The sequence below is a fragment of the Carcharodon carcharias genome, chromosome 6 (assembly GCF_017639515.1).
Source record: "Carcharodon carcharias isolate sCarCar2 chromosome 6, sCarCar2.pri, whole genome shotgun sequence".
Taxonomy (NCBI): domain Eukaryota; kingdom Metazoa; phylum Chordata; class Chondrichthyes; order Lamniformes; family Lamnidae; genus Carcharodon; species Carcharodon carcharias.
In genome coordinates, this window is record NC_054472.1 from 59,355,072 (window position 1) to 59,377,520 (window position 22,449).

The window sequence follows — 22,449 nt, forward strand, 5'->3', positions numbered from 1 at the left end:
TCCCATGTTCAGCCAGGTGAAACACCTTCTCAGTGTCTACCCTGTCAAGCCCCTTCATAATCTTGTCTATTTCAACTGGATCACCTCCCATTCTTCTAAGCTCCAGAGAAAGTAGACTCAATTCAACCCTCTCATCTCAGGGGCCAATCTAGTTAATCTTCATGGTACCACCTCTGATGCAAGCATATCTTTCCCTAAATATGGAGGCCAAAACTGCACACACAACTCGAAGTATGGTCTCAATAAAGTCCAATACAGTATAACTGTAGCAAGACTTACTCCAATCCCCTTACAATAAAAGGCAATATGTCTTTTGCCTTCCTTGCCTTGCTGTACCTGCATGCTAATTTTGTGTTCCTTGTACAAGCACAACCAAGTTTCCCTGAAAACCAACATTTGCAATTTTCACACCTTTTAAAAATATTCTGCTTTTCTATTCTTATGATCAAATTGTACACTTCCTCACTTCATACCCCATCTGCCACCTTGTGCTGACTCACTTAATCTGCCTACATCTCTTTGCAGCCTCTGTGTCCTCCCCAAAGCTTTCATTCCCACTTGGCTTTGTGCCATCAGCAAACTTAGGTATATTACTCTTGGTGTCCTCATCTAAATCATTAATATAGATTGTAAATAGTTGTGGCCCCAGCACTGATCCTTGTGGCGCTCCACTAGCCTGCTAACTTGAAAATGCCTCATTTCTCCCTACTCTTTGTTTCCTGTCCATTAAGTAATCTTCTTCCATGCTGATATATTACCCCCAATCCATGAGCCCTTATCTTGTGTATTCATCTTTAGAATGGCACCTTATTGAATGCCGTTTGGAAGTCCAAGAATACTACAATTAGTGGTTCCCCTTCATCCACGTTACTTGTTACATGCTCAAGAAACTCTAATAAGTTTGTCAAACATAATTTCCCTTTTGGAAAACCATGCTGAATTGATCTGATCATACTATGATTTTTCACGTGTATTGTGAAGACTTGCTTAGTAAGACATTTCAGCATTTTTTCAACAACTGATGTCAGCCTAACTTGCCTGGCGTTCCCAGTTTTCTTACTCCTTTCTTGACTATCTCGTTACATTTGCTAACTTCCAATCTGCTGGGACAGTTCCAGAATCGAGAGAATTTTGGAAAATCAGAACCAGCAGATCCATTCTGTCTGCAGCTATTTCTTTTAGAACCCTTGGATGTAGCCTGGGGTTGTTGGATTTTAGTCCCTTAGGTTGCTCCAATAATTCTTCTCTGCTGATAATTACCCTAATTTCCTCACTCTTAGCCACTTGATTAGCCTCTACTTCTGATATGTAACTTAAGGCTTCAGCTGTGAGGGCAGACACAAAATGTGTGTTCATTACGTCTGCCAATTCCTATTCCTATGCTAATTTCTCCTGTCTCTGCCTCAAGTGGACCAACAATTAATTTAACTACACTCCTTTTTATATAATTGTAAAACCTCTTAGTCTATTTTTGCATTCCTGGGTAGTTTGTTCCTGTATAGTTATTCCCCCATTTTTAAGCTGCCCCACTTTAAAGTCACGCAGTTAATGGGCATTTGTGTTCAGCACCAGGAGTTTCATTTTAATGATGTTTCATGCTGAGACTGACATAGGACCTCATGACCCAATGTGCGCCATTTTGGAGCAGTCACCCCAGCTCCCTGATCCTCCCAGTCACTGTCAACCCTCCCTCCCCTGCTCTCTGACCCTCCCAGTGGCTGCTGACCCTTCCCTTCAACACCCCTCTGGCTTGTTCTATACCTGCTCTTCCTGATTCTCACCATTCACCTCCCAAGCCCTCATTCACAGCAAGGGCTTGGGAAAGGGAAGTGGCAAGCAGAAGTGGGGAGCCAGAGGTTTGGTGAAAGGGAGCTTCAGGCAACAGGATGTTTGGAGAGTGGGAAGTTTGTTGAGCACAATTGGCAGCAACGAAGAGGGTCAGGGAGCCAGAAAGGCAGCGAGCCGCAGGGTCGGCAAGCAGGAAGTAAGTAGAAAGAGTTAGCATATTTCTTTCATATTTTTAAATTTATTTTATTTTGAAAGTTACTTAATTTACAAATATAGAAATTTAGCAATGTAAAGTCTTTCAATTTACAGGGTATAATCTTTCCATTTTTTTCCTGACGAAAAATGTCTTCCAGAACCAAACTACAGCTCTTACATTGGTTGAAATGGGAAAATCTTTTTGCTTAACATTGTTTCATTTGAAGTTGGACTTTCCAGGAATGCAACTACAACATTAAGTGAGGACTTACTGTATTGTATCATTTCCCTTATTTAATCAACTTTTTGGTGGCCCTTTGCTGGTTTCTACAAAAACTCCTAATCTTCAGATGTACTGCTATTCTTGCAACATTATAAACCTCTTCTTTTAAACTAATACTATCTTTAACCTCCTTAGTTCTTTCTTTTTCTTGCTCAGTTTTTGTTTCAAAGTGAATTATAGCCCTTTTTAGGGCTACCCCAGATCAGGAGCACTCTCCTAATAATCACCCTCACCTGCGTTCAAAATAGCCACTTCCCACAGACACTTGTTTTTGGGTCTGAGCAAGTGAACCACTTCTCCCCCTAGGAAGATAACTATCAAGAGATATTACCTTCTTCTAGGTAGTTTTTGAAATAATTATCAGCTAGGTTATAATTACCTGGGTATTGTAAGGGTCTGGGGGTCTCTCTTCAAAAAATTGTATTTCCCCACTTTGAAAAATACAGAGAGGGTTCTTAAGCTGCTTACACAAAACTACAAGACATTATATTTTACTAGCTGATTAGCAAGTTTACTGAAGAATCGTTTAACATGCAATACATTCAAAAGTGCATAAGTACATCGCAACATTAAGGACTATAAAAAGATGGAAAACAGTTTTAGTTCTAATACAGAATCCAGTAAAAAAGGCTTTAAAAAGTAATACAAGTCTAAAATTCTCTTTAGGATATCCAACAAAAATGTTTAATTTTTAATTATTTCAAATATCAAACATTAACACAAAGTATTACCTTAAATCTCTGAGCTGTTACAGCTGTCTGAACAGCAGGACACAAAAAACTTGTTTGTTCTAAAAAGCGTCCAACTCTTCAACAACCTGAGAAGCATTTGTTTAAGGTTTCTTTCTTAAACCCTTTTTCAATACGGCTGCTTTTTAGAGAAAAAGCCTGTATTTTTATACCCCTCTAAACTAAATTACATCATCTCTAGCAGCTATGGGTGCTGCTTCATTGATTAAACTCCTCCCTTTTGATTATCCCTTATAATTCACAATTATTTAATTACTGCTGTAAAACAGAGACGTGTCGAAGCTTTTCGTCTTGCATTCATCAGAACACTGAAAGAATACCTATTATAAGGGGAAAACAATAATTCATACTGTATGAGAAGAGAATGCTGATTGGTTGGTAAGTGGACCCTGATTGATAGAGACATTGCTATGGAGAATGCACCAACTGATGATGACTGACAAGCATTGTTTAAAATTTGAACCAGACAGCTTGACCCTGATTGGGTATGGCATTGCCCTGAGGAATGAGTCAGCAAAAAGCTGTCACTAATTTTGTAGAGCTGAAACAGGCACAATGTGAGTACACGTTCTTTCTGTCCTCCGAACTAATGGCTACCCTGATTAGATCATTGCACACTGCAAATCACGCAAACTCATGAACTCATGAAGGCCATCACTTTCGGCCCTGAAAAGATCCCAGTCTGCCTCAGATTACCCTGGAAGGTCAAGGTATCTCAAAAATTTGAATAGGTGAAGCTAGCTGTTTCACATTGTTACTGTGCAGTAGCAACATGAATGGTATTCAACACTAACAGCCTTCAAGCCAAAAAGACATTCTGCTTATCACACAAATGAGTTATGTGGTATATGAATTTCAGTGCCATATGATGCTAGGCATGTAGGCTGTACATCCTAAAGACTGGTGGATCATTTCAAACAGCATGTCCCAGCTACTGTTTGCAAGGGGCAAGTTGCAGAAAACTCAGTGTCCAAAATTAGATGTGATTCCATGATTGGACAATAGTTGCTAAATAATCTACAGTGTGTTAAGAATTATGTTGACAACCAATTTAAGATACTCAGTTAGGCTCGCACTGTGGCATGTGTGGGTGTACGGGAAGCTACACATATTAACACACAGGGCCCCATTCTTTGCAGACAGAAAGAACATGTTCACACATTGTGCCTGTTTCAGCTCTATAAATAAGTGACAGCCTTTTGCTGATTCATTCCTCAGATCAATGCCTCGACCAATTAGTGTCAAGCTGCCTGGTTTAACTGGGCAGTTAACTGCCAGTTGCAATCAATTGATACATTCTTCGTGGCAACGCCTCTACCAGAGACCACTTGCCAACCGATCAGCACTCTCTGAGTATAAATTGCTGTTGCCCTTTCATACTGGTATTGTGAAGTGTCCTGATGAGTGCAAGACAAAAGCTTCAACACGTCCCTTTTTTAGCAATACTCAATATCATGTGCCAGCATATGACTAATTATTTAATTGTTGAGGGTAGCATTATTATATAACACTGAGCATGTATCTGGTCAATATATGCTTGTGATATGTTCGAATATCAATCCTAATTAATTTCACTTGTTTCCAAATTTTCATAGTGATTTTAAACTTTTAACACAAATAGTGATTCTTAAGTTATTTTCTAGTTCAGTAAAGACTACATTTTTACAGCATCTGTCTTTTGTACTAGGTGTCTGATCTTGTTCAATTCTGAGTTTCTAAAGACCATTGAGCTTTATTTGAAGAATGCCTTCTTAATAGGTAACAATGCTAAATCCCAGACTGAACTACCATTAACATGCGTTATCACCTTTTTAAGAATTCCTTTGGTAGCGAATAAAGTATTTAAATTACCAAAGGATAGTCCTTATCAATAGCAATTTCCAAAAAGGGGCAGGAGCACTAAAGACCAGTGAATATTACCAACATGAAGTAATGTTGTCTGTCTTTAATTAAATTCAGAGCTGTTTTTAATTAAGTTCAGTGCTGCCCATGTATGTGCTTGAAAAGGCTTTTGGGCAAAATGGCTGTTAGCCTGTAACTATTTTCTCAATTCTCAAGTATGATGTCCTAATTATATATGAATTCTACCACACATCTATATTTTACCTAATTATTCATGTAATGCACAGTTTTTCAATGGAATATGTTTCTGAACATTGAAGTATTTCAATATTTCCCACTATTTATCTACCATCACACCTCTTAGTCTATTTACCCAATCAACCTTAGCCAGCTCTCCCCTCATACATATTTGGCTTTGTTTAAGCTTAAGGTTCTTGGTTGTGATTACAGTATGTTGCTTTCAAACTTAATGTGGAATTAAATTGCATTACGATTGCAATTTCCCACTAAGATTCTGAATTAACCCTGCCTAATTGCACAATACAAGATCTAAAATAGCTTTAATCACTGGTTGGTTCTACAACATATTGCTCCAGGAAACCATCACAAAAGTATTCTACAAACTCATCTTCCAGACCAGCTTTGCCAATTTGACTTGTCCAGTCTATAAAGAAAGATTAATATCCTCCACAATTATTACATTGCCTTTGTTACAAGCTGCAAAAATTTCTTGTTTAATGCTCTGTCCAATGGGCCTATAAACTACTCCCACTAGTGTTTCTGACTCTTGCTATTCCTAATCTCAACCCACATTGATTGCGCTTCCTGATATCTGAGCCAGGGTCCTTTCTCACTAATGTCCTTATGTCAACCTTTACGACCAGGACGAACCCTCTTCCTTTCCCATTTTGTTTGTATTTTTCAAAATGTAATGTAACCTGGAATAGTCATTTTCCAACTTTGGTCACCTTGTAACTATGTCTCTGTAATGGTGATTAGATCTAAACCATTTATCTCTATTGTGCCACTCGTTCATCTATTTATTGCAGATGCTTTCTGTATTCCAATAAAGAGCCTTTAGTTTTTTTTTTACTTCTATTCTTCAGCATGAATCTTACAGACTGATGCACTATTACTGTTAAACTCTGTCCCACTCTGCTCGTCTTTACCCACATCGCTCCACTGTTCTGTTGTCTCAACTTTTCTCTTTGGTTCTAAATCTCCTGCAACTGAACTCTGTTTCCCATCACCACTGCCACCCTACCTGCAACCTGTTAGTTTACAGCCCTATCCATGGCCCTTGTAATGTACACACAAGGTCACAATCTCACATGAGTTGCTCCATGTGATTTAGAATAGACAGTTGCTTGAATACCAAAATCATTCACATCAGCAACGCAGGGTGCAACAACACAACTGAATTTAGTACATAGTAGCCAAAGCATATCATCAGTTTTAAAAAAAAAGGGGTTCTTATGAAATAGACAAATCCCCCTAATGTTTCAGCTTTGATGTAAAGTGATAGTCCGCTGGAAATTGACATCCTATGTGACTACCATAAAGGTAAACCATCATCCCTATGCTCACTGACCTAAATTGGTTCCTGGTTAAAAATCACCTTGATTTTAAAATTCTCATCCATGGCTTCAAACCCCTCCATGACCTTGCCCCTCCCTATCTCTAATCTCCTCCAGCCCCATAACCCTCAGATATCTGTGCTCCTATAAATCTGGCCTCCTGAACAATTTGATTTTAATTGTTCCACCATTGGTAGTCATGCCTTCAACTGCCAAGGCCCCAAGCTTTCAACTTCCCTCCGTAAACCTCTCCGCCTTGCTTTCTTCCTTTAAGAGGTTCCTTATAACCTACTCTTTTGGCCAAGATTTTAGTAATCTTCCCCAATATCACTTTGTGGCTCACATTCTGTTTTACAAAGCTCCTGTGAAGCACCTTGGGATGTTTTATGTTAAAGGTGCTACATAAATGCAATTGTTGTTAATGCTGGATAAATATCTTCAACCATCCAGCAGAGAGTTTACAATATTTCTTCTACCAAAAAAACTGCCCAAGGCTCCCAATGATTCTGTGGTACATATACAACTTGGTGTGAAGAGTCATGTTAGACCAGGAGGTTCCAGATTTATAAGGTCCTGGATATGATTTCTAGTCTGTACTGAGCTACAAAAAGTCTGCTTGGATGACAACAGGTGTAACAGTACACTTTTAAAATCAATAGTATCATTCATTCATGTGTACCATGCCTAGGCATGCCCTATTCAAGGATAAAAAGGTGGGTCCAAAAACAAAATACTATGGATGCTGGGAATCTGAAATAAAAGCAAATTGCTGGAAACACCCGCCAGGTCTGGCAACATTTGTGGAGAGAGAGAAACAGACTTTATATTTCAGGCCATGACCTTTCATCAGAATTGTTCCGATGAAAGGGTTAACTCTTCAGGTTATGACCTTTTTCTCTCTCCACAGATGCTGCTGGACCTGCTGAGTATTTCTGGCATTTTATGTTTTTATTTTAGCATAATAGTGGGTTTTGTTCAACTGTCTAGTATTTCACAGATCAGCTACTTAAATGACTAGCTATGTTGTATCAAGTAGTGCCATGAACATCAATTGCAGGAGACTTAATACTCTGAGGCATTATTTGCAGGCTTTTGTCAAGGACAACATGTTACAACTAACATCACAAGGAAGTTTTAAAGAGCTTAGGAAGTGGGTTGTCTAGGTTGCAACAGAGTGAAAAGGAAAGGTAGAAAGCGAAGGAAGTTAATCAGAAGTAAGCCTGTAAAAGTACATCACAATGGAGGAACATGGCATATTTCAGAGTAAAATTAGGATCATCAATGCTACCACAGTTGCCACTAGGATCAAAATGATCGTATGTCTCTACCTATAATTTATAACAGCCACAATATTTGAAGCTAGAGATAGACTAGTTGTACAGTGTATACAAATTTTAAACATAAACTTGCTAAGCTTTTTGTTAAGGCTGGTCATTGAATCTGTTATATTATCAAGCAAAAGCAGAGATACAGTGATCAGCTACTTTGTTCTTATGCTGATTAAGCTTGTTGGTAAATGATATCCCCCAAGTTAGTTGTTTATTAACTAGATTTAATTATATACATGTGGTATGCATTAACAGGAGATTTACTTGTGCTTCTACAAATAGTAACAGGCTTGGCCTAAATAGCCAAGTGGTTATGGTACTGGGCTTGTAACCCCAAGATCAAGAGTTCAAATCTCACAATGGCAAACTATGAAACAATGTAACTTCATCTGAATAGGAACAGATGGAAATATGTTTATGGTTCCTTTAAATTTTGTCCTTGGTTTTACAGCTGACCTGAATTAGGGGCTGTGCCTGATTTATCCCAATTTTGTTGATTTGGTTTAATTGGTTTTAATTTTAAAAGATTATCAAGAGTTCAAATCTCACAATGACAAACTATGAAAACAAAGTAACTTCATCTGAAACAGATGGAAACGGGTTTGTACTCGAAAGAGTTACAAATAGTAACAGGCTTGGCCTAAATAGCCAAGTGGTTATGGTACTGGGCTTGTAACCCCAAGATCAAGAGTTCAAATCTCACAATGGCAAACTATGAAACAATGTAACTTAATCTGAAACAGATGGAAACGTGCTTGTACTCGAAAGAGTTACAAATAGTAACAGACTGTAACTGTAGTGGTTCAGTTAGGGGGTGCATGCTTGTACTGTGTATTTCTGTAAACAAAACCATGTAAAGATTAGCTCCAGTACTTCAACACCAGTTTTTTTCTGAAGTTTAACATATGTACTTTATGAACTCCTCAAAGTTTAAACCTGCGATGGTATTAATCGTGTTACCATGAATTTGTTAATTAAATCATAGAATAGCACAGGAGACCACCATTCAGCCCGTGTCAGCTCTTTGAAACAGCTTACCAATTAGTCCCACTTCTTTGCTCTTTCTCTAAAGCCCTGCAAATGTTTCCTTTTCAAATACATATCCAATTCCCTTTTGAAAGTTGCTATCAAATTTTCTTTCACCACCCATCAGGCAGTGTACTCCAGATCATAACTCGATGTGTAAAGAAAATTCTCATCTCCCCTGGTTCTTTTGCCAATCATCTTAAATTTATGTCCTCCAGTTACTAATGCTTCTGCCTCTGGAAACTGTTTCTCCTAACTTATTCGTCATTTTGAACAGGTCTATGAAATCTCTTTATCTTCTCTGTTGTAAAGGAGGCCAAGCAGTGAGTGACTCAGCTCCTGCCTCTCCAAATCCTGTCCATCACCTACAAGTCAAGAGTATGATGGCTGCTCCCCACTTGACTGGACGAATACAGCTCCAGCAACATTGAAGTTCAATGCCATCCAGGACAAAGCAGCCCATTTGATCAGGTTCTTATTCACCACATTAAGTATACACTTCCATCACCACTGATGCGCCATGGCAGAAGTGTGCGTCATCTACAAGGTGAATTGTAATAACTCACCAAGGCTCCTGTGAACTCTACCACCTTGAAGAACCACAGCAGCAGGCTCATGAGAACACCACCACCTGTAAGTTCCCCAAGTCACACATCGATCCTGACTTTGAAATATAAATTGCCATTTATTCACTTGGTCAAAAGTCTGAAACTTCTTCCCTAACAGCCCTATAGGCACACCCAAACCACAGGTTGGGCTCACCATCACCTTTGAGGGCAATTAGGGATGGATAACAGGTGTTGGCCTGGCTGGTGACACTCAGAGCACATGAACAAAAAAAAATCCAAGCTTCTTTAGTTTCTCCTCATAAGTCCTTCATCCTTGGTACCATTCCAATTCATCTCCTTTGCATTGTCTTCAAAGCCCTGCCATACTACTTAAACTGGTGCTCAAAATTGGACACAATATCACAGCTGAAGCCTAACTCATGATTTGCAAAAGTTTGAGCATAACTTCCTTGCTATTGTACTTTTAAGCCTCTATTCATATGGCAAAATATCATTAAGCTTTCTTTGATTGTGTTCATTTAAGTACTATTAGTTACTGCATTTCTGTGTTCAACTTCATCTTTGACAAGTCTGGTATTTAGAGGTTAATCACTTAGTAAGTAGGCCATTTAGCCCCTCAAGCTTGTTCCATTGCCATTCAATGAAATCATGGCTGATCTACCACCAAACTCCACGTATTCATTTTAGCTAAAGGTATTAAGGGGCAAATAAAAAACCTATCAATCTCAGATTTAAAATTAACAATTGGCTGAGGATTAAGTATCATTTATGGAAGAGTGTACCAATCTTCTATCCTCCCTTTGAGTGACAATATGCTTCTTAATTTCAATCCTGAAAGGTCTGCTCTAATTTTTAGATTATTTTCCTGGACTTCCCAATTAGGAAAAATTGTTTCTCCCAATCTATCCTATCTGCTCCCTTTAAAATTTTGAATATTCAATCAATTCACCCCTTAACCATTTAAATTCCAGGAATACAACCATAGTTTGTTTAATCCCTCCTCGTAGCTGAAACCTTGCGAGCCCCAGGTCTCGTTCTAGTAAATTTACACTGCACTTCCTCCAAGGCCAATAAAATCTTCCAAAGATGTGGCGTCCAGAATTGCTGGCAGTACTCGAAGTGTGGTTTAATCAGGGGTTTGTACAATTGAAGAAATGGCTTCTACCCTCCTGTATTCTAATCCTTTAGATATAAAGGCCAGCATTCCATTAGTGTTTTTGAATATTTTTTGTATCTGTACATGACATTTTAACGATTTATGTACCACATTCCAACCCCCAACAAAATCTCTTTGAACTTCACTATTTCTACATATTCCCCATTTAAAAAGTACCCTGTTTTATCTTTTTTTTTTAGGTACAAAGTGGATGACTCACATTTGTCTACACTGAAATACATTTACCAAAGTTTTGCACGTTCACATTGTTGGGGAGCCAGTGGCATAATGGAATTGTCCCTAGTAATCCAGAGGCCAGGCTAATACTCCTGTCGAAGGGTCATGAGGACTCGAAACGTCAACTCTTTTCTTCTCCGCCGATGCTGCCAGACCTGCTGAGTTTTTCCAGGTAATTCTGTTTTTGTTTTTGTAATACTCTGAGGATACTGGTTCAAATCCCACCATGGTAGCTTATAGAATTTAAAATTCCAAATTAATAAATCTAGAATTAGTAATGGTGCCATGAATCTATCATCCCGTTCACTAATTCCTCATTAGGGAAGAAAAGCTTACCTGATCTGGCTTACATGTGATTCCAGAGCCACAACAATGTGGTTGACTCTTAACTCACGTCTGAAATGGTCTAGCAAGGCATTCAGATGTACCAAACCTCTCAGATACCAGATGGACTGCTATTGTTCAAGAAGGCAGCTCACTACCATTTTCTCAAGGGCAATTAGGAATGGGCAACATCCCATGAAAGAATTTTTTAAAACATCACTTGAACTATCAATATCTTTTAATATTTACACTCCTTAGAATGCAGCCTGTGTGTCAGTAGTGTTCATTCATTGGTTTGGAGTTATTGTTGGCCCGGATTTTGCAATAAGATTATTAAATTTTAAATCGGACAGCCTCAGCATGTTTAAAGATGGAAATCAGAAAAGCTGCTGTACAATTTTCCCTGCTCCACCAACTCGCCAAGAAATTTAGCATTAAAACACATGAAGGTCATAAAAGTTGTGGTACTTACCACTATTCACACCACAAAATGTTAGGGCTTGTCCTTTCCAGTACATGTGAATGCATAACAGAGTGATAACTCTTAATTAGAATCAAACAGTCTCTCTGGCACTGAAAATTTACTTTAACAAACGTGGAGTCTCATTGCTTCAGATTTCAATTATTACTTGCATTTAGAAATTTTTTTTAAACTTTAATTTTCTCTCTCAATCACAGTTTCCTTTCCCACTTTTCATTTCACTTTGTGTATGATTTCACATTTAAGTAAATATTCTAACTTACACTTCCTGCTTTAGATTCTGTGTTGTAAGTAGTTTTGGGATGGTTAGAATTAGTTCTTAACTAAAGCAGTGAGTTATCAAAATAAATCTATTTACCCCAAAACCTTGACTGAGTTATGCATGTATTAAACTACAGCATTAGTTAGTTTTAATAGCATAAAAGTTCGAAACAATCAATATAACATGTATTGCAATGAAACCACAGGGTTAACAGTGAGACGAAGGCCTCCAGTGACCCTTTGGGAAATCTAAGCCTTTCCCTTTGGGAAAGGCTTGATACAGCCACCTTATCAAAATGTATCAGTGGGAATGAATATCACATCAGAGAGGTGGATAAGGTCTTGTACTGCAAGAATAGTTACCTGTTACACAGATGTCTTATCAAGTGGAAATCACAATTAAAGAAACAATTAAACAATTAAGTTAGGCTAGCAACAGTCACAGCCAATTACCAGGCCAGCTTGAGTCTGATTGCAAGGTGGTGTTACAGTCAGGAAGGGGTTAAAAAGAGAGTTTCATTGAGTCTTATAATAAAAATAAAATACTGCAGATGTTGAAATCTGAAATAAAAACAGGAAAAACTCAGGTTAGGCAGCATCTGTGGAGAGACAAACAGAGTTAACGTTTTCAGTGTGTATTACTCTTCTTCAGAGCCTTGTGTATACACAATCACAGACCCCAGAGGTAGCAAATCACAACAGATGATGTGGTCTCAAGAGTAGAGATCCAACCGAATAAGAATTTCTCCACAAGTATTTTCAAGAACAAATCAAGAGGGTTCTGGGAGGGTATACATTACATCTGTGGCCTGTGCTCTACCTAGTGTGCAACTGCCTAGGGCAGTAAAGTCGCTAAGAAATTTCTATTAAGTATAATTTTACTAATTTCATTTTCTCTCAAATTTTCCAAAGTTTCTAACCCAGAATCCTGATTGGCAATTGATTAAAGTCTCATACAAACATTAGTTAAAAGGGTCTTCTCCAGACAGAGTTTAGGATGATTTATGACCTATAATTGATTTATCTAAATGTACCTCAGTAATATTCTTCACTCTTGCCCTTTTCACATTGCTCCAGATCTCTCTCCGAGGGCACTTCACTGAAATAAATCTCTAATTACTGTAAGTTGTCATGCAAAAGATATCAAATTCTGTGGGTAGCTGCAAACATAATGAACAGCGAGTGATGTTAAGTTTCCACTGACCGCAAAATCTAGGCTAATATATTTGAGTAGGTTATGTAAAATGGTTCTGAGGCAAATTAACAAGGCATCTCATAAACCTTACATCTGAATATTAAATTCCAGCTTAAGGCACACATCTGAGATTTGAGAAAAAAATCTGATAGCCTTTCACTCATACAGCTTGCATATTTGTACAATTGCCAGTTTTACCATGTTCTACCTAACCCTGTAAAGAGAGCAAATGGGAAATTATTAGCATACTTATCAATTTGATTGTTTTTCCATACATGGCAATATTTGAAGAGTCAGAGTTCCCCTAATTCCCTGGTTGTTGCTCTTTGCTAAATAATTGTATTTGCTTGTTTAACAACAGCAATCGCCCTTCAAAAGTAATCCATTGGTTGTTAGGCATCGTGAGGATGCCATAAGTTATGAGATTCCATACAAGTACAGGCTTTTTCCAGCTCTTTGTGCACAAAGACAATAATGTAACATATGGTGCTAAGCAATTTTCTTCTAATAGGGTACATATCAGGAGGTTTGTTAACATGTCAGTCTCATGAAGTCTCTTTTCAATGGCTTCTGTGCCACTAAAATGAGCCACAGCTGGCACGAATACTTCTTGTACACTTACATAAAATTGATGTCTCACGAATGTCTGGGTTGTATAATGGTCAAACAGTCCTTTTAGGTCTGAGTCCAACTCAGCCGAGGCTGGTGTTGTACATTCTTAGAGCTCTTACAACTAGCTAAATTTATTAACTGTTCAAAGCTAACATTCCTCCTTCTGCACAGTGTTGCCATACCTGGGGGGTACTTTAAGTATTTCTGTTTTTATTTCAGAGTTCCAGAATCCCCATTATTTTGCTTGTCTGCAGCTGAGAGACTGGACGTATTCTCCTACGGCTAATTTCCATAGGACTTCCAAAAGTTCCATAAGTACAGTGCAATTAATGCAGGCGCATTAGTGTGATAGAGTCTGAAGTATGAAGCAGTCTGGTCATCATCAACTCTGGCTAGTTTCACCATTACCTTAGGTACTGGCAATAACACCTCGAGTTTCAGCAAACTTTGTTACAATGGAGGTGCTTGAAAGGGCCTAATAACAGGGGATCACACTAGCAAGGTGCAAACAACTGCTTGAACTTCCCAAAATAGTCACCATGCTTAATGCAACTTACATGGTGCCTTCGTAATTGTTGTCTATGGTAATGACAAATCTTAGCACTGTTTGCACGATATAGGTGACAGACCAGGGTTAGTGGGTAAGGCATAAGTGGCGGGGACTGAAGTCACTATTGTTTTGTTCTATTCGAGTCTTTGCTGTGCTAACTGATGTCAATCAGGGTGACAATTGAGGTGATACAACTGATCTCAGACTGAATCCTATTTCTGAAAATATTTAGTGACCATTATCAGAAAGTGTATGTTTATGGCGCTCAGCTCAGAACGTGCTCAGCCATGGCGCTCTAAGATAAACAACTTGCCGGCACATTGGTCAATTGGATGAAGTGTTGGTCAGCCTCTTTCAAAAAGGGTGGGGGGGGGGGGGGAGGTGGAGAGGAAGGGAAGAAAATAGGAACAGAAAGAGAGAAGTTTTTTTTTAAATTTAAAAATGGTATCAGATTCTCAAACATTATTTAATACCTGGATATTGTTGAACTGATGTGGTTCCTCCTCAGTGCTGTCACCATCTTCTGATTCAGACACTTCAATGAAACCTTCAATTGTTTTTGGCACTTTGCATTTTTTCAGTTTCAAAAACTTCTCCAGTTCTTGTCTGCTATCTAAAGAATTAAAAAAATTGGTGAAGGAAATAAAATGAAAATCAAGAATTTTTACTGATGCAGTATATATCCTGCCAGCTGTTATTTGAAAAGTTATAACTCTTCATATATTTAAATTTCATTATAAAAGCACTGCTATTAGATTGAAAATATCACCCATATATTTATAAAAATATAGATCACACTTAAGATTCAGATGCCAAAATGTAGAATTCTATAATCTCCAAAAGAAATGGAGCAACAGTAAGGTATTTAAGTCTGAACTTAAACTTTACTATGAACAAGGCGCGAAAACCTTTGCGAAGGCTTCAGAAAAATGCAGACTCTGAATGCTTTGTGGTTTCAATTGTTTAAGATTGGAATAAGAAAATATTAAAATTAAGTAGATAACTTCCTTTGTTTTTATGTTCCTAAGGTTCAAAGGATTTTTGTGCTTTGATTTCCTTTCAAGCTATCATTTTGACAGGAAGGCTGTTTTGCTAAAATATTTTATGAGAAAATACTAAACACTGGTTTTTATTTTGTCAAAACTTTCACTCAAGAGTGAGAAGTTACAACAAAATTCCTATTTCTAGAATAAAAAAGCACTTTGAAAAGGCATTTTCTGCTGGAGCTGTTTTTCTTCGAGAAAGTTGAGAGATTTGATAGAGGTGTTCAAAATCACGAAAAGTCTGGACAGAGTAGATAGAGAGAAACTGTTCCCAGTGGTGAAAGAAAGGACACCGATTTAAGGTGAGTGGTAAAAGGAACAAAGTCAGTAGTGGGAAAAACCTTTTTTAAATGCTGTGTGCGATTGGGATCTGAAATGCACTGCCTGGGAGCGTGGTGGGGGCAAGTTCAATTGTGGCTTTCAAAAGAGAAATGGAAAAGCTCCCGAGGAGAAAACATTTGCAGAGCTATGGAGAAAGAGCAGTGAGACTAGTTGTGTTGCTCTTGCAGAGAACCGTTTGGAAGCAACAGACCAAATGGCTGCCTACTGTGCTATAACGATTCTATAGGTGAACTACACAAAACAAAAAGATAAAAGCAAAATACTGCGGATGTTGGAAATCTGAAACAAAAACAAAAACAGCTGGAAAAACTCAGCAGGTCTGACAGCATCTGTGGAGAGGAATACAGTTAATGTTTCGAGTCTGTATGACTCATCAAAAGACTTGCATCTGTATGGTGTTTTTCATGACTACTGGACATCTCAAAGTGCTTCACAGCCAATTAAATACTTATGAGGTGTAGTCACTGCTGCAATGTAGGAGGAAGGTTCCTGATACAGCCACCAGTCTGTGCTGTTAGCTCATCTCAGGTGGGACAATACAACTTTTACCAGCACCCTAGGTTTAGAGTGGAAAATTAGCCAGAGATCATGCTTCTGATAGTTACGCAACAACTCTTGCTGGTAGTTTCTGTGTGTATGAGTACAAAGCTAGACTTGGCTGCAAGTAAACAGCCTGCAGGCTATCATTATCAAAGCTCACAAAGTAATGGCTGTAGAAGGCACCTGGTCTCAGAGACTAATGAAAGCAAATAAAAAGCAAGCAGTCATCCAACCTTGTGATTAGTAACTACTCTCTGAATGAACAGAGTTGGGGGTTAAAAATGTTGTTTGTCTAATTGCTGCAAATTGATCCAATTAACTATCAAATACTGTATGGCTTGTAAAATTAGAGCGAATTTAAAGTTGAATTTGATCTAAGTCATCAAATATAGATAGGTATATACTGAATTTGGCAAAATCTGCAAGAAAACTCATAAGGAAAAGTGAGCAAAGAGAGAGTTTAAAAATAATCCATCTTGTATCTTAATAAATTAGAAAAGCTAAGGATAGGTTACAATGTGCTTTCAAAGTACTGTTTTCCTTTTAAGTTACAAAGTGCCTTAATTTCAGACTACAGGCTCGATTTTAACCCATTCTAAATCCACCCACCTAACCCTACATTTTATTTTTATTGAGAGGTGTATAAATGCAAGTTGCTGTAGTTATTTAAGACAGGATTACCAATTGTCCTATAGCAATAAACTGCAAAGTGGAATTTATATAAACAAGAGTAATATGCTTCATCTACTGGATGGATGGAAAATTACCACAGTGCTATACATTTAGGATGCCCAGCTATCTGATGAAAAGAATTGTTATTCGATATGCATATCACATGGAAAAATAAAATCCACCAACCAAAAGCCATAAAGTCTAAGATCTGCCTGCATGGACCGTCAAAAGAATGTTTTGAGTAGTAAAACTGGTGCTGACTGCAAGTTTGCACATTGGGACTCTATGGATTCACCAGAGTTTCAGTTAAAAGATTCTGAAAGGTCTCTTAAGAGTTAGTACACAATAAATATACTAAGTAGTTTGGAATATTGTTCCAGATTTTGCTGTGGTAACAATGGCCAAAGTGTCAGTCTTTGCCATCAGTACTCCAGTGCAACTCTGAGTCCCCACATACGCAGAAATTTTGCTGTCAGTGAGTCTACACTCCTCCATCCATTCAGCTGTAAAGATTCCCACAGGCTGCTACCTCCATTGTAATCACTACTTAGTGAGAACATCCACTTCTATGCCAACCAATAAGCACTCTATTCTCATAAAATATAAATTGTTGTTTTCCCCTTATATTGGTATTCTTGCGAAGTGTCCTGATGAGTGCAAAACAAAAAGCTTTGACATTTTTTTTTCAGTAATACTCTATGCTGTTAGTTTCGCTGTAAAAACCCTGGAAAAAGTAACATCTTGTTGAATGGGGTTTAACTGGATTTTTAAACCGTGAACACTACTAAAGCCAGAATTATTGCTGAACCCTTACTGCCCCTTAAAAGCTAATGATATTTGTGGATCTCCCAATTTCTTCATAATAAACAGGTTTCAAAAATACATATAATAGTTCTCTTTTTACAATGTTTTTTTAGTAATCCCATCATAATCATTTAAATCTGAAAATTTAAATTAAAAAAGTGAAGGATGTTAAGTGCTTTTGACTTCCTGGTTTGCTGCATATGAATGCTTAATCAGCTATGATCATGGTCAGCGCCATGGTGATGGGAAGGTAGAGTGCGGCAGGGACAGAGCAGCAGCTCCAGGAACCAAGAACAGGGATACCAGGAGAAAGAAGCCAATGATTCCCTGTTGCCTGCAGCAACAGGGTCACATTCCTTCTCCCTCCCTCCCAGCAGATCAGGAACTCCCAGTGGCCCAGGCGATCTTACCGGCATACCAGCAATGAGCAGACGAGCCTGATGCCAGTGGCAGGGTCTTGAAACATTACCTGGCACGCATAGCTGGGCCGCCCACTTGACTTGGTGCGGGCTGTAACAAGTAGTCAGCTTATCTCTCAATAAATCACACCAGCTCCTGGACCAAAGCCTCGCTTGTGCTGCTCGGGTTCGGTCTAGCCTGTGTCTGTCCAGCTGTTTCCTGAGGCTTGGACTGGGTTCAGTTTTGGCTGTTCTGGTCTGAATTAACTAAAATTATAATGGGACTGAACTTCTGTACAGTGGCAGATTGCTTCTCTGCTCCTAGTTTCTCCTACATTGAAATCCAAGCGATCTTTTCTCACCCGACCTTCCAGCTCAGGCCAGGTGAGAACTGTGTAGGGCAGCAAACTCCTGAGGCCTTCACCCACCTTCAAGCCAAATGTACCACTAGCCAAGGTGTATGCAAGGAAAGTTTCACTAGAGAAGTTAAAATTAAAAAATGAGTGGGTGAATGCAAGTCAATCCAAAGTGAAGCAACAAAGATAGCAGAAAAGACAAGTTACTCCACTAACTCAAGCGGGCGGGATCAGAATATAGATAGTCATATGTAACCAGACCTACCCAAAGTCAGCAATCTTCCAAAATCAACAAAGGCAAAAACCACAACACAGGAAAGACCAGAGCTACTCTTCAAAATCCTTCTAAGCTAAACTCTATTGGGATTGGAAATATAAATTGCAACGGTATTCGAGGGAAAGTAACTCAATTGGAGTTACTTATCAGCCAAGAAAAACTTGATGTTATCATAGGAACTAAATCCAAACATAATGGAAATATTCACACTACAGCAATATTTCCTGAAAGTTTCACAGTATATCGTAAGTATAGATCTACTAAAGGCGAATGAGTCTTTATTGCAGTCAATAACTCAATTCCCAGTTTCTCAAGACATGTTTTGTCCTCAACAGATGCGCAATTGGTATGCTGTCAACTGACCCTGCAGAGGGGAATTATTTTTGTCGGAATTTGTTATTAGAGACCCAGCAGCTCTAAGGATTCATTAAGTGGCCTAGATGCAAGACTAACAACACTTTATAATACAACATTGTCACCCTCCATCATATTAACTGGGTACTTTAATGTCCCCGATCTTCCTTGGAATTAGGACGTCCCCCAAGGTGCAACAAACCACTTCAGGAAAAGTTCATAAATATAGGGAATGGCCACTTGTTAACACAGGTGGGGAACGTTACCACTAGGAAGCATCAAATGGAACAGAGAATATATCGGATCATCATCATCTTGTTACACAAGCTGCTTTGATGGAATCCGTCAGGCCCCATTCTTGGCTAAGTGACCATTCAACAGTATTGAGTGAGTATTGCCTAAAGGCACAATTGCACCGAAAATCACTAAGCAAAGTGCCGCAGTGGAACAGTATCACTATTGATGTCTTTACGAGCCAAGCTGCACAGATGACAAAAAAGTCTCAACAACTCTCCAGAGACCAACTCAGTGGACAAGCAACTGGAAGGTGTTTGTCAAATGTGCAAATGACCTTATAAATCCACACGTTCCTCACAAAATCTACTCTGGAAAAGGGAGTACTCATGGCTTACAGGCTCTCTCAAAAAGAAAGTCTGCAAGAAGGAGAAACTACATACACCTGTGTTAAACATTCTAGGTGAAGTGATGATCTTTCAAAGAAAGAGGAACTCTGGATTAAATTTGAACAGCACCAAACTGTGGTCAACAGGGAGATTCGACATACCAAGCGTAAATACAAAATGGAATTGGCCAGGACAGAAAGCCCCAGAAAATTTGGGAGGTATATTAAATCAAAAAGAAAGGATAATACTGGAATCCCAATTCTGCAAGTGGAGGACAAATTACCACTGAATGGCAAAAGAAAAAGCTGAAGCCCTAAGCTCACAGTTTCAGAGCGTCTTCAAGGAAGGAATTAAGCACCTAAGTACAGATCTGTAGCGGGAAGGCAGCCTGACAAGAACATACTTGACTTATAATGACAACAAAAAGTGTTGAGAAACTCCTACATAACATTGGGCCATCTAAAGCTTGTGATCTTGATGACATTCCAAAACACGCACTTAAAAATGCAGCAAGTGAGTTTGTGCCAATGTTACAGTACATTTTTCAATAATCCATAAACATAGGAGAACTACCTGTTGATTGGCTAAGGGCTAACATCTCTCCAGTTTACAAGAACTCCCCACCGATCCATCAAAGAACCGATCTATTTCGCTTAGTGTTTGATATAAATTACTAGAACACCTCATTGATAGCTAATGAGACACTTGAAGGGCAGAATATTCTTATTGATGATTGCCATGACTTTCATAAAACAAGATCAACAGAATCACAACTCATCCTTACTATCCATAATTTGACCTTGACAATCACATCACCATAGATCTAGCTATTTTAGATTTTACCAAAGCTGTCGACCACGTACCACACACAAAGCTACTGGACAAACTAGATCATTATGCAGTCTGAAGAAATACTAAGCAACGGACAAGAACATTTCTTACCAAATAGTAACAAAGAATGAGGAAGCCTCAAACTGGAACATACGAATTAGGAGTAGGAATAGGCTCCTTGGTCCCTTGAGCATACTCCACTATCCAATAAGACCATGGCTAATCTGATTGTAACCTCAGCTCCACATTCCAGCCTATCCTCAATAACCTTTCTTCCCCTTGCTCATCAAGAATCTATTTAGCTCTGCCTTAAAAACAGTCAAAGATTTTGCTTCCACAGCCCTTTGAGGAAGATTTCCAAAGGCTCACAGCCCTCAGAAAAAAATTCTCATCTCTGTCTTAAGTGGGCGACCCCTTATTTTTAAACAGTGACCCCTAGTCTGTCCTGGGACCACATTGGTTCCTCCTCTTTATAACTTATATCCAGGGTGGAATATCAAGCCAGTCCAGACAACAAATTGCTGCCTAATCTACAGAACAGATGAGGTGAGCCTCTAGGAAGATATAAATAATCTCATCAAATGGGCCAATATATGAGGAATGAAATTCAACACAGAAAAATGCAACATCATACAAATCAGAAATACTCAATGACCATCAGTACCCAACTGCACAATGCATGATTCCCCTTTGAAATTACTAAAAAATGCTGTTACTTAGGGATCCACATCCAAAATAATTAAGTGGGAAGTAGAAAGTCAACAAGCAGCTTTCAAGGTGCTTGGTTTGTGAAATGGAACTTCCATCACTCCAAGTGCAATGAAGGAAATGCTGTACCAAATACCATCAGACCACACCTTGATTATAGCACAGACACTTGGGACCCATACATTGCTAAAAACATTACCCCCCTTGAGAAAGTTTGACACCGGGCAGCTCACTTTGTTACAATTACTCATGAGATACCAGTGTCTCCCAGTTGATCATGTCTCTAAGTTGGCATAATCTCCAGAACTGAAGCAAGGCCCAAAGATTGACATGCCTCTATAAAATAGAGCATGAAAAGATCACAACCAACAGCTCCAATTTTACAATGCTTCCTTTGCTTCAATGCTTCCAACATGCTTCCTTTGTGAACTCCTTTCCCCCCCTCCCCAACCCTTCCAGCAACAATTAAGGGTCTAGAACAAGCTCCCACAAACCTTAATTTCTATGCCCTCCATTTAAGGAAAATCTGTTGGAACTTTTTTTTAATTAACGTGATCATCGACTGCATTGGTTGTGCACCTCCTGTGAAGATTCTCTCATGGAAGACTTAGCAAGTACCAATGCTTCAATGTGATTGGTTCCTTACCTATTTATTGACATCACTGCTGCTGCATGTCAAGGCATTGCCTTGATTTGGCATTTGATTTAAACTGCCATCAGGAGAAGGGAAGACCACACTGTAGAAATACTAGATTTTCTGGACAGTTTTCTTTGAAATCAGGGTGAGCTTCTCTACTGAAAATCCGGGTTATCATGTACATCAAGCACTGTTTCACTGTCTTGCTATCTCAAATCAATAATTCTATGTTTCCTTTCCCTATTTGCACTAGTATTTCTCTTGGTATCTATAGGAAACTTAACATCTTCAATTATTGGAGCATTTTTCCTCTTACAGGCCACAAAGTGAATGTAAAATACCTTCTAAATGAGAAGGAAATAACCTGGAACAGGATAAAAATTAAAACATCCAAATTGAATTTTAACATAATCAAAGGACTATTATTGTAGAATTATATTTTCATTCTTTTTAACACTACAGAGCCAATAATTAGCAGGGGTGCTAAAACTGACTTCAGCTAGTTAAGAGAAAAGAAAGTATAGTCACTCCAATAACCTGTTCTGGCAGTATATATATGGACAACAAATGCTTTTAGGAGAAACGAGGAGAGAAAATTGATGGGAAAATAAATTGCTATGTTGGGAATCAAGGACAATTTATTCAATTTGAGAAACACAGAAGAAAGCAGAAGGCCCATGCTGAAGATCAC

General features: G+C 38.6%; 1 protein-coding gene across 2 annotated transcripts in view; it reads right to left on the minus strand.

Annotated features, from left to right (window-relative positions):
• LOC121278653 (BEN domain-containing protein 5-like) overlaps positions 1–22,449 on the minus strand; it is a 57,671-nt gene that overhangs the window by 19,618 nt on the left and 15,604 nt on the right. For both annotated transcript variants that reach the window (XR_005943250.1, XM_041188965.1), the window contains exon 2: positions 14,647–14,786. Coding sequence is in view for 1 of the 2 variants with exons in the window: in XM_041188965.1 (XP_041044899.1) it covers positions 14,647–14,786 (140 nt within the window). In the remaining variant the exon portion in view is untranslated. The remainder of the gene's footprint in view (positions 1–14,646; positions 14,787–22,449) is intronic.